The sequence below is a fragment of the Rattus norvegicus genome, chromosome 9 (assembly GCF_036323735.1).
Source record: "Rattus norvegicus strain BN/NHsdMcwi chromosome 9, GRCr8, whole genome shotgun sequence".
In the NCBI taxonomy this organism is placed as follows: Eukaryota; Metazoa; Chordata; class Mammalia; order Rodentia; family Muridae; genus Rattus; species Rattus norvegicus.
Window position 1 is genome coordinate 47718004 of NC_086027.1, and position 13328 is coordinate 47731331.

The 13328-nt window shown below is 43.9% G+C and overlaps 1 protein-coding gene across 1 annotated transcript in view; it reads left to right on the forward strand.

Annotated features, from left to right (window-relative positions):
• Window positions 1–702: 702 nt before the first annotated feature.
• Eif5b (eukaryotic translation initiation factor 5B) overlaps window positions 703–13328 on the forward strand; it is a 54584-nt gene continuing 41958 nt past the window's right edge. Inside the window, exon 1 of the mRNA NM_001110141.1 lies at window positions 703–885. Within this exon, the coding sequence (NP_001103611.1) occupies window positions 851–885 (35 nt within the window). The 5' untranslated portion in view covers window positions 703–850. The remainder of the gene's footprint in view (window positions 886–13328) is intronic.

Below are 13328 nucleotides of genomic sequence, written 5' to 3' on the forward strand. Positions count from 1 at the left end.
TACGTGGAAACGAGCCGGGTCTTGCGCTTGAGTGACAGAGGGGCTTCGTTTGCCTTGCGTTTAATAGTTTCTAAAGTGTAGCTTCCAGTATGCTATAAATTTGTACACAGCTCACACTATAACAGTGCACAAAAACATATGGAGAAAAATTTCACCACTCCAGGATCTTCCCTCCCCATTTTATCTTACACACATGCATTTTTAGAACTTGCTCATGAGAAGATTCATATTAGGGGTCCGGTCGCTGTGCCCTTATGTCTTTTTCCCTTAATAGAAGTACACAGTTGACAATTCAGTGTCTGAATTGGTATTTTTGTTTTTGTTTCTGTTTTTGGTCCTGCCAACCCCAGAAAGCTCATCATTGGCTCCTTGTGGTCCTGCAGTGGACTTCCCGCAGCTGAGGCGAGGGGAGTTTTCAGTCCCACTTCGGCGTCGAATGCCAGCCCCGGGGAGGGTGCTTGACAGTGGGAAATGAACGGCCTCATTGTCCTCCTCCAGGTTCTAGAACCCGGGAGCTGCTGGGCGTCGGTGCGCGGCGCTCACTTGCGGCTAGGGGGCGCTCGAGTTCCCACCTGGCCGGCGGGTCAACTCCAGACGCTCTAGCCGAAGCGCCGCTCTCGATGAGCCGCGCCCTGCGTCCCCACGCCGAGGCGGCGGGGCGATGCGCTTGCGTACTGAGGGCTCACACCATATGTGCCCTGTCCCAGTGCGCGGGTCTGTGGAGAGCCGGGTGCGAGAGGCGGCGGCGCGAGGGGGACCGAGCCGAGCGGGCATTGGAGTCGGCTGGGAGACAGTGGGTCTGTGAGACACCGAACCGAGGGGCCGTGGCCACGAGCGCCGCTGACAAGCGATGGGGAAGAAACAGAAAAACAAGAGCGAAGACAGGTTAGGCGGCGGGGCTCGGGCCGGGGGTCGTCGCGCGGGGCCCTGGGTGGGCGAACCTCGACGAGGCGCGTCCCGCGGCCGGGGCTCGGACTGCGGTCCGAGGCTTGGGGCTGGGGCACTCGGAGGTCGTTTGCGGGGGTTCCGGGCGGTGTGGGGCCGGGCTCGGGCGCAGCTAAGCCAGGCCTACGGCCCAGGTGAGTGCGAGCCGGGCCCTGGCAGCTAGGGTAGGGCCGGCCGGGAGCGGCTCGCTCGCCGCCCCTGACCCTGGGAACGCCTCCCGGAGCAGCTCAGGAACTTCGAAGTTGTTCGGGGCTGCGGAGTGGTGGCCCAGCGGCTCCCTCGTCTTGTATGCCAAGTTGGAAACACTTCTGGGGTTATTTAAAGTGCCGGTTGCCCAGACTCCTGCTTTCTGGCTTTCCGTCTTCCGGCCTGTCTTTCTCGCGTATGTCTTGGCTTCCTACCACTTCCCATAAGACAGAAGGAGGGGAAGGAACCATTCGGGGTCGCTGCTTTCTAACCCTAAAAAAAAAGTCTTTTCAGGGAGAGGAGGGTCTCTGAGCTACTTTGGCGGAAATTTTGGGGAGCATGCCCGTGTCACGTTCGATTATGTTCTTTTACCTTTTTTCGGTTGAGTTGACTTCCTGGGAGTCTGCAGCCATCTGGTTCAGTTTCATCTTTAAGCAGTAGCCATTCAACTTATTTTAAAAACTCCACAGGTAACCGAACATAAACCCAAGCCCTGTGGCACTCCATTGCCGTGGTTCTCACAGTCGAGGTTTTGAAGTTACAGCTATTATTAACCGTACATCGGAATGTTAAGTTTGTGGACCTCGAGTTGGCTATCTGGCGAGTAGAATTAAAACTAGCCTTGTATTTTGGTTTTAGGAATGTAAGCTGGTCTGGAGAATAGATTCTGGGTTTCTTGTGGCAAAGTTCGAGTTTATGAGGAGCAGGGTTTATTACAGATTTAAGTGTGAGCGTTAACAGAGAGGGATCTGTAGAGCACTCTAGAAAGGGGGTAGGGGCTTAAAGAGTGGCCTGAAAGTTACTGTTAATCAGATCAGGAGACTAGAAAAAGGTAAGAAGGTATAGTTCTGAACCATTGATAGGACATTGGCTTACATGAGTCACCTTTTTTTTTCTGAGAAAGATTTTGAGTTCTGTCAGTCATCTATTTATCATCTCTGTGTTCTGTCTCTGTATTAAAGCATCACGCTGCCTTTGCTGGTCTGCAAAGACCATCACGTGACCAGTTCTAAATTACACTTGTTGGACACTCTAAACTTTGATATCTCATATGAGGTGTTAGGGTTGGGGAAAAAAACAAACAGCTTTGTGAGTTCGCTTTCTTTTTCTGCCTATTAAAATGACATCCTTATAAGATATTTTTCAAAAAAAATTTAATGAACAGTAATGAAGACTAGGAAGGAAGTCTAAAAAGAAAATGTCTTGGTTTGGGGAGTGTTTCTTTGAGGGACCCTAGTTGAGACATTTTGTGTCATCCTACCTCAGGCTTCCAGAGCTCTGTTCAGTCAGCATGTTTCCACCCAGGTAGAAGTGGTGAGAAGTAAGCAGCTGCTTGGTAGATAAGGAGGCAGAGACACTTTAACTCTTGCAAAGAACAGAAGTTACCTGATGGTTCTTGTCCATGGCCTTATTTGCAATCCTTATTTTAACTTTTTAGCCATTTAGTATTGGGTTCCAACTAATTTTATATATCTGATTTTTGCATGAATGGCATATGTTTTATTTTCAGTAGCTGGGATATTTAGATTGTTTTATCTGTATTTTAGGATTCTGGAATTTTGGGGCTTGTATAAATTGTGAGAAGGAGCTTCCCCATCTGATGGGTAACAAGTTCCTTTGGTTGTTTTTTTTTTTTTTTTTTTTTTTTTTTTTTTTTTTTTTTTTTTTTACTGACTGAGGAAATGTGAGACAGAAGGCAGGACTCCATAGACACAGATGAGTCAGACACTGTTTATGCCTACAGCCTTCCTTGTCCAGTTTGCATATCGATAGTGTGGGACCATGCATGCTGTAGGGATAGCCTGTTATTTCCGTGGTCCTTACAGTGGATGTCACTGGTAATGTGCAGTGGGACAAGGATCCAGATTGTTCGTTTGTTTGTTTTTACTATTCATTTTCTTTTCTCCTCAAATCTATTTAAAGGTAATAATAACTAAGTATCGTAGATCTTTCCGTTTAGAGGAATCTTTTCTGTGCCTTAATTAATGAAATCCAACAACCTCTTTCCAAGCCTTCTGGATAAAGTTCCCACCCAAACACAGAGGGAAAGCAAACATTTTTTTCGCCCATTTGTCTGGAAATTGTCTATCATGGAAGGCAGGGTTCAGCAAGCAGGTGTTTGGGATTCAGTGTGTTAAAAAGCCATTCATTGCTTTTAACCGCCGATGTTGCTCTGTAATTTTGGACAGACCCTCCCTGTGGGTGTTCTGCCTGTCATGCAAAGTGTCTAACCCTAGATGATGCTTTAGTGCATTCATCCAGTCAGGTACAGACAGGATAACAGATGTCTGTGATAGAAGTGTGATTTGTGGGGCTGAAGAGACGGCTCGGTGGTTAGGAAGAGCGCAGAGTTCTGGCGGGCAGCCTGAGTTTGGGTCCCAGCACCATGACAGGTGGTTTACCACTACCTTTAACTCCAGCTCCAGAGGATCAGATCCCTTTCTGACCTCCTGGGGCACTGCACATCTCTCATGTGTGTGTACTTACTGCATGCTAGTGTGTGCCACACCTACATAAGATTAAGAATAAAGTAGGGGGGCTGGGGACTTAGCTCAGTGGTAGAGCGCTTACCTAGGAAGCGCAAGGCCCTGGGTTCGGTCCCCAGCTCTGAAAAAAAAAAAAGAACCAAAAAAAAAAAAAAAAAAGAATAAAGTAGGAAATGTGAATTGTTTCTGGGAACCAAATCCTTATGATGGGGAGGGGGGTGTTATTAGTACAAAGCCTCCCCTAAAGGAAACTGAGAAAACTCTGCCCTTGATCTCATTTAATGTTTTATTGTTGAAATGGAAGTGTGCCCAAAACAATATATAAAGTTCCTTCATACTGTTTGCTGGGTGGTGGTGTTACACGCCTTTAATCATAGCACTTGTTGGGCAGAGATCAGAGATTTGAGTTCAAGGCCAGCCTGGTCTATAGAGCTATTCTAGGACAGGACTGCACAGAGAAACCTTGTCTCAAAAAACTAATTAAATTATTTAATTGTATGAAATGTATGTGGATTTAATGTTTTGATTTGTGTTGTATCCCCCTTTGTGCATTTTCAGATATTGTAAATTTTGAAATCTATTATCTTTCTGGCCCCTAGCTTTAAAGACAACCTGTAGCTCCCATAATCTGACTCAGCAATCCATTCTCACTTGCACACGTTTGAACTGGTTTTTAAATCATTTATATAGTTAGATGATAATAAAAAGGAAAGGATGCATAATCTAATAATTCTCTTGGTTTTACATTTTGAAATTTTATTTATGGGCACATGAGTGAGAATGTGCACTTTTGAGGCCAGAAGAGTGCATTGGGTCTACTGAAGTTGAGTTACAGGCGTTTGTGAGCTGCCTGAATTGGTGCTAAAAGTTGAATTCTGGTCCTCTGCAAGAGTCAAGCTCTCTGCAACCCTGAGCCACCTTGCCAGCCTCTTAAGTAAGTGACATGTAAATCCCCTAACTTGTGCCTTGCAACAGGTAGGTTCTGTTAAGAGAAAATGTTTGGCATAGTGGTTTATGCCTTTATTCCTAGCATTCCAGAGACAGGCAGATTGATCTCGGAGTTAGAGGCTCTCCTGGTCTACACAGTAGATTCCAGACCAGTGTGAACTACATAGTGAGACCCTGTCTAAAAAAGGAGAATAAGTAAATGAAAATAATAAAAAGGAAAAAAGGACTGTAGTAAAAAAAGTTAACTGGATCTTATTAAGCAGTGTCTATTGAAATTATCACCTGCACTCTGTCTTGTCTTAGTGACCACAGTATTTTGTATAACTTTAATAATTGACACATGCGGTGCTGTTACTAGTTTGTGGATCTGGGTGGAAGGGTGGGTGGCTATAGAACTATGTCTTCTCTTACCATCCTTTTGTGATGCTGGGGCTTGAACCTAGGACCTGACCAGGCTAGGTAAGTAACCTAGATCCTTAGCTCTGTTTTCTTGATAATGCCCCTTGTAACACAAAATTTTCATATGTGTGTGGGTTTTTTTTGTCTTTTATGGATGAAGTAGAGTATGATTGGTGTGTATGTGTGTGTGTATGCGTGTGCATTCTCATTAGTCTGGCAATTTATATGATCAACCGAACCTACTTGGTCATGGTTGGTAGAATTTGGTTGATACCATATTACTGATTGTCTTAGTTACTTTTCTATGGCAGTGAGGTTGGCCAAAGCAGCTTACAAAAGAAAGCATTTAATTGGAGGCTTGCTTATACTTTCATAGGATGAGTCCCTGACCATCCTGGTGGGGAGCATGGCAGGCGGCAGCCATGTTGGAATAGTAGGTAAGAGCTTACACGGTAAGAACCACGGAGGGAGGGAGGAAAAGAGAGAGACATATACAGGCAGGCAGGCAGACAGACAGACACACACATACACACACACACACACACACACACACACACTCACAAAGAGATAGTCAGATGAGAGAAACAGAGACACACATAGATAAACTGGGTCTGGTGTAAAATTCAAAGTCCTTCTAACAAGGCCACACCTCCAAATCTTTCCCAGAACTGTTCTATGGACTAGGAACCAGGCATTGAAATACATGAGCCTATGGAGACCATTCTCACTCAGACCACCACACTGATGAATACATTTTTTACTTTTAACCTTCATTTAGTTGGTTTAAATCTGTCATTTGGTAAATAAAGTTGGATTAAAAATAATTCTGACATTGTGTCTCTTGTTACTGTTTGTTTTGAGCTTGATCTTGGTGTGTACAGCTAGCCATATAGCTGTGTAGCTAATTTGCAGTTCTCCTGCCTCAGCCTCTCAGGGGTTGGGGTTATAGATCTGTATCACCACATCTAGCTGATACCATGCAAATTTAGGGTTTAGAGTCACTTAGTGTTGGTTGTGGTAGTCATGAGTTCTTCGTACATTTTGACCAGCAGTGTACTTACTATATATGCAATTGTGGTCCTTTAAGATTGCAACAGAACAAAGAAGTTCTTTTCTCTCAAGGACTCTTAAGTGGTACCAGTGCTTGTTCTTGACATATCACTTCTGTGAGATAGTGCTTCTATATACAGAGGTAGAATGCTCTGGCCCGCAGGGCAGTCAGTGGATTGGGGACCACCTAGGAGAGAATGGGGGAAACAAGACGTGAAGAAGGATGTCAAGACAAGAGTCTGATCAAGGCTGAATTTATACCATAGCAGGGGTAGCAGAGGAAGGGGTGAAGCTGGAAACATTTACACAGGCCAAGGACACTGCTCTTGTGGTCAGGCAATTGGCTGACGTCAGCAGGATGTCAGAAAGGTCACAGGTTTGTCATATTAGGCATCCTGACCACCACAAGTTTGTCTTACTAGGCAACCTGACCACCAGATGTTGGTTTCTCAGAAAGGTCACAAAGTGTGTCATATCATTAGGCATCCTGACGTCAACAGGATGTTGGTTGCTCAGAAAGATCACAAAAAGCCATGCAGCTCTTTGAGCAAGCAACTCCTCTTGGTGGAGTGCAGGCTGTAGATAAAGCCGCATGTGAGGAATTTCGACAGACCCAAGAGTCCTAGAAACTGCACTGTTCTGGCCCTGCCTAGGATTGCAGGCAAAACCTGGAGCTCTGGCACTAGTCGGATTGGCCGGGAGAGCATTGGGCATGCTTGGAGCCTTGGGAGCCCAGTGTCCAGAAGGAAGAACCTCCTAGAGGAGTTGGCATTTTCAAAAGCTAGCTGTTTAATAAAGAGGCTATTAGGCTCTTGGACACCAAATAAGCTGTCTCCGCCAAGAGACCAGGGGAGAAAAGCATTTGAGTCTCCAGAGTGTTAAAGGGAGGCTCACCCAGGGGAGTATGATCCGAATGAAGCCTCAGGTATCTGAGAGTAAGCTATAGTCAAAGATAACTGCCTTGCCAGGGGCAATAAGGACTCCATTCCTGCCATTCCTGAGGCAGGAGTCACAGTTGATCTGGGCTTTCTGCCTCTTACATCCAATAAAGAGATTGCTGACACTGGAGTACTGATCTTTAATATAATTACAGCCCTCCCTGTGCCTCTGAATTCCAGGACTCCAGTAGCAGTCCCCAGCTCTTCACCAAGCTGTCTGACTGGGTTAGAGGCCCCTGGAAAAGAAAACATTGATCCTGACCTTGGTTACAGCCTCCAGTTGGAGTAGCTGAAGAGCCCGTGCCAAGACTCTCCTGATACCATCCCAGGGTAAACCCAGCCAGAGTCTGTTCCGAATTCAGCAGGAACTGGCGGCTGCAGGGATAGTCCTAAGGATATCATTAATAAGAGACCAGTAACTGAAGGCAGCAACTGGAAATTTTTCAGGGCCAAAAGTCTCATCATAGACTTTAAAACAATCACTAACTCTGTGCTATCTTTTTGCACCAATTGTTCCCTCTTGGGGGAATCATGGACAAATATTTCCTACAAAGTCTAAGAATTTCTTTAGTTCATTTTTCTTAACCCTATTCCTCGAGTCTTGAGTGACTCCTTGAGTCCTGTCACCAAAGGTGGCTGTAGAATGCTTGTCCCATCACCTAAACTTACCTTAAGATCTGCACCTGCTCTGCAACCTTCCAGACTGTCTCATGGCAAGTGCCGTGGCATCGTATCATGCCAAAGTCACCCTGATGCTTTTGTGATAAACGGATAGGCCTTTCCTTCCCTGGTGAACGGCGTTCTCTCCTCTGTAACCCCTAAAAGCCCCATGTTGGGCACCAGTTTGCCCTGGCCCGCAGGGCAGTCAGCGGAGGTTGGGGCCCACCTAGGAGAGAATAGGGAACAAGAGACTCGGATGCCAAGGCAAGAGTCTGATCAAGGTGACAAATTTTATTTTTTCCCAAGGCTGAATTTATACCATAGCAGGGGTAAGAGAGGGAGGAGGGAAGTGGGAAACACTTACACAGGCCAAGGACACTGCTCTTGTGGTCAGGCAATCGACTGACGTCAGCAGGATGTTGGTTTCTCAGGAAGGTCACAAGTTTGTCATATCATTAGGCATCCTGACCATCAGATTAGTATTAGCCTTCTGCAGCTGGCTGGGGATTTTCCATCGTCCTGACCTCTTAATGAACTCAGTCATACTTAACTCTAACTATAATATTAACATCAGTAATGGAGGGTTTTAAGGGCATAGCTCCTAACAGTAGAACATCACAGTGTGGAATATTTGTGCTCGTACATATCACTGCTGTGAGATAGTGCTGCCTGTCATACAGAGGTAGAACAGTATGGAATATTGCACGGTAAGGGCCTGCCCTGCATCTATGGATTCCATCCACTGGTGTGCATTCTTTTGGTTATTGTACACAATGTTGCTATGAGCACTTGTTTATATATGCCTGTCTGCACACTTGTTATTAGGTTGAATATGTATCTAGGTAATTATTTTAAGTCTCCAATTGTTTTCTAAGCACCTGCCCATCATCAGCAATCTATAAGAGCTCCAGTTTCTTAATATCCTTGCCAACAACCTTGTTTCCTCCCTCCTTCCTTCTCTTTCTCTCTCTTAAATAACCAGCTTAGTGGCTTGTGTAGTGGTGGCAGTGGTGCTTGGTTGGGTAATTGTGTTTTATTTGAGACAGGATGTATATAGCTCAGGATGCCTTGGGCCTGCAGGTACTCATGCCTCGACTACCTGAATGCTGGGATTGCACACTCAGGGTTCACTGTGGATTCAGGATTCAGTTGTCATTCTGTAGTTACTTCATGTTCTGTCTGCCATTTTAGATCTTTGGTCACAAGTCTCTGGGAATGTTTTACCCAGTTCTCACTAGGCTGTCTTTTTAATGTCAAGTTGTAAATATTGATATAATTGGGATAATATAGTTATGTGTGATTTGTAGATATTCTCTCTCATTCTGTAGGCGCACTTTAACACAAGCAATAGGTTCTTCTCACAGATTGAAGTTTGATCAAGGTCTGTTTGCTTTTTCTTTGTTGTACATTTGAGGTTATAACTAAGAATATATTTTGTCATTGAGAGTTACATCCATGGTTTTTGTTCATTTGAGTTTTATTGGTGTAGTTTTTGCACTTAATTCCATTTTTAATTAATTTTTGTGGCTGGTGTTTTGTAGGTGTTTGTTATATTCTTGTGGTGGTGGGGGGCACGTCTCACTGTCCTGGTGCTGCCTATTGAGGATACTGTCCCTTATTGAATGGCGTTGTCACTGTTGTCACATTAGGATCAGTAGATGCTGTGTATCTGAATTTTATTTCTAGGCTTCTCATTTTATTTCTTTGATGTCTCTTACTGTAGTAGTCTGACTTTTCTTTCTTTTTTAAGATTTATTTTGTGTGTACAAGTGCTTTGCCTGTGTGTATGTCTCTTCACCACATGCATGCCTGGTGCCTAAGAAGGAGTCTCCATGTGGGTGCTGGGAATCAAACCCGGGTCCTTTGCAAGAACAACACGTGCTCTTAACCAGTGAGTCAATTCTCCAGCCCATAGTTTTCCTTAAATGACATGCTGTGAGTAATGCCCATTCATACATGACTTTGCTTTGTCTAAAATTCTATTTTCTTCCTCTCATTATTCAACAGTCTTAAACTTTTCATAATTTTACAATATTTCAAGTTACACAGTCAGTTGTAAGAAACATTTATATCGGGGGTTGGGGGTTTAGCTCAGCGGTAGAGCGCTTGCCTAGCAAGCACAAGGCCCTGGGTTCGGTCCCCAGCTCCGGGGGAAAAAAAAAAAAAGAAAGAAAGAAACATTTATATCTTAACTGTAAAGTTTGACTTTTTAATGTGTTTGGGATTGAACCTGAGGCTCTGTGCGTGCCAGGCAAGGTTCAGCCACTAAGCTCTATCATGTATAGCACTTAATTATAAATTTTAGTGTGAAGCACTTCCGCTGATGTGGAGAATGCACATCTTTGTCTGTGTTGGTACATAAAGGCAGTCTCACTGTATTTTTTAACTAGCCTTTCAACTTACTGCTTTAGCGTGCAGTCTGGAAGTTTTGCCACATGCAGAGGTAAATTATAGTAGGCAGGCTTGCTTGCTTCTTTTGTTTTGTTTTTCAAAATGTCATGAAATTTGTTCTGTAGATCAGGCTGGCCCTGAACTCAGAGATCTACCCACCTCTGCCTCCCAAGTGCTGGAATTAAAGGTGTATTGCACCATTCCCAGCCTTAGACAGATTTTTATTAAACAGCTCTGGGTTGACACTGGTGAGCAACTTGCCTCTCATAAAACAACTTCTCTCATAAAGGCCAGACTTGTGCCTGCTGCCTCTTTTCCATACTTTGACCTAAAACTGAAAAAATAGGTGGGAGCAGGGCAGCGGGCTTTATTATTGCAGACGGTACATATGCACGGAAGACATTGGGGCTTCTGCTAAGCAGGAGACTCTCATCCCTGCCTTTAGACTTGCATTTGGAAGTTGTGTTTATATATCCTAAGTACAACTGGTCATTAAATTTTGCCATTATGAGAGTATACTAGGTTGGAAAAATGGGAGCATGCTGTGTTCCTACCTCTCCTGAGTGCTAAGGGATGATAATAATGTTTAAGGTTTTCAGTTGCTATAAAATTACCAATAATTCTGTACACAACTACGTCCGGGCCTGCATAATTATGGTAGTGTTTGATAAGTTAATTGCTCAGAAACATCCTCTCACAGGAATAATTGTCTACATCAAACTTTTTACTTAACTGTTTTGTCCTATTCAGGTTTTTGTTTATTTATTTGTTCATTTATTTATATTTTCTCAAGACTGGGAGTCTCTATGTAACAATTCTGGCTGTCTTAGAACTCATGTTATAGACCAGGGTGGCCTCAGCCTCACAAAAATCTGCCTGCCTCTGCCTCCCAAGTATTGGGCTTAAAGGTGTGGGCCACTACTGGTTATGTGGCAGTATACAGAGTAAATTAGGTTGTGGTAATTTCTTTAACAGTAAGCACCAGATTCATTGCAATAGACTACAGAGACACTGAGTTTACTTTTAAGTGAGCACTTAACATACAGGTGGGCAGTTATTTCACAATGTAAGAGGCATCTCTATTTATTTATTTATTTATTTATTTATTTATTTATTTACTTATTTTTCTTTTTTTCTAACGATGTCTTACTATGTTGCCTAGGCTAGAACATCATCTAGGGATTAAATGTTTTCCTGCCTCAGCCTTCTGAGTATCTGGGGCTACAGGTGTGCATCATCATGTCTGGCCTCAGTGCTGTTTCAGGTGCTAACAGATAAATACATGGATGTGACATACAACTCACAGATAAACATATGCACAAGTAAAAACACAATAAACATGAGTCTGTGTTTTGTAGAGGGAATAAGGATCCTTAGTCCTTTTGCACTGTGCGTTGTAATGGTGATGGGGTTTCTATAAAGGTGTTACCTCATCATAAGGACATTGTTAAGTTGGGAGGGAGGGCTGATTCTGTGTGTTTGTTGTGCAAATACATAACTCTTAGTTTACTGAGGGGTTCTAGTACTGGAGATAGATCTGTTGACAGCATAGTTGGGAATAAGACCTGTTGGGATTGGTAGGAAAGCAGTGGGAGCTAGTGCGGAACAGTGAGTTCTGGGCTTTTTGTTCAGGTCTTAGGTATGGTGTGGCTGGTGAACAGGAATAAGGAGAAGCCGTAGAAATGTCAAAAGGGAGGGAGCAAATGTTCCAGTTTGTCTTTTGATACTGGAGCTGTTGAGTTAATGGGTAAAGAGTAGGCTTTCTCTTCCTGCCTTTTCTTTTTTGGATGTTGCTTTTGCTTAAAGTATTCAAGGAGAGAGAAACAGAGCAAAATAGAGTTAAAAAGAGGCAGTGACAGCAACAGGCTTTAGTCTGGCCTTCCATATCCTTGCCACTTTGGGATTTTGGGAAGTGGTGGATAGATGAAGGAGTGTTTGGATTTTGTTTCCTTCTATCAACATGCTTGGCATTTCTTCAGGTTAGGAATAGAAAGAAATGTAGGACTGTCCCAATTATTGTTGTGTTACTGTAAGACAAGACTTCCTGTGAAGGCACATGTCTATTCATCTCAAATACAGAGCTCATGAAAGATCAAAGTACAGATACCACTAAGTCCAACTTGGTGAAACAATGAATTATATTGGGGTTACTTACCCCACCTCAGCTTGGGTGATAGCTCATAAAGGGGAGGAACCTGGAGCAGTATATTGCACAGCCTGCAGACAACTCAGTGGATGGAGAATATTCTTTCTAGGTGGCTCAGTTGGTCTAAACTTCCAGGCAGCTTGGCTAGTTTCTGTTTCTTCCAGGTCTGGTCTCACAGTCTACTTCGCAGTTTGGCTAGTCTGTGAGTGACTAGGCCCTTTATTGCTAACTGATCGTGGGGATGAGTGTGAGGAGTCTGACTTGTGAGTCTGGTCAGTTTCGGGGACTTCCTAAAGCTATTTGAGTTGTTTTCTTTGCTTAAGAAGCCACCTTAAATGATAGAATGTTTTAATCTCAGAGGAAATTAGTATACACACCATCTGTCCTAACAAACCATCTCAAACTTAAAGGGCTTAATAACAATTATCACTTTTTTGTAGTCCTGGGCATTAGTATACTTAGATGGGTTTCCTGGCTGTCTTCTGTGATTACAGTCATGGTAGCTGTAATGGAGTCATCCTTAAGCTTACTTTTTGAAAAATTTCACCTTTTCTGGTGGTGGATAATAGCTCTTCTTTGGAGCCTGCTCTGGACTTGCCATTGGAACCTTAACTTGAACTCTTGGTGTCACTTGAGCATTCACATTACCTTGGCAGAGAGCAAAGAGACAGGAGAAACTGGCCTTAAGGCCTTGGCCTAGAAACTCTTTAACATTATTTCTGTCGTGTTCTATTGATACGCAGTCACTAAGTTTTTACCTGAGAGCATGGCTCAGTCATTCTCCTAAAGCTGTGAAGAGACAATATGATCAAGGCAGCTTTTATAAAGAAAGCATATTTGTGGGCTTGCTTACAGTTCCAGAGGGTTAATCCATTATCTTCATGGTGGGAGGCAGCTACTGTGCTGGAACAGTAGCTGGGAGACTCATATTCTGACCCACAGGCAATGGGGAGGTCACAGACAGACAGACACATGCACACACGCGGCTGAACATGGGCTTTTGAAACCTGACAACCGGTTCACAGTGACACACCTCTTTCAGCAAGGTCACATCTCCAGAAGGGCCACATCTCTTAATCTTTACCAAACAGTTCATTTAATTGGGGTCTATGCATTCAAATACTTGAGCATATGGGGGTCATTCTCATTCAGGCCACCACAGAGCATCAGAGAAAGTTT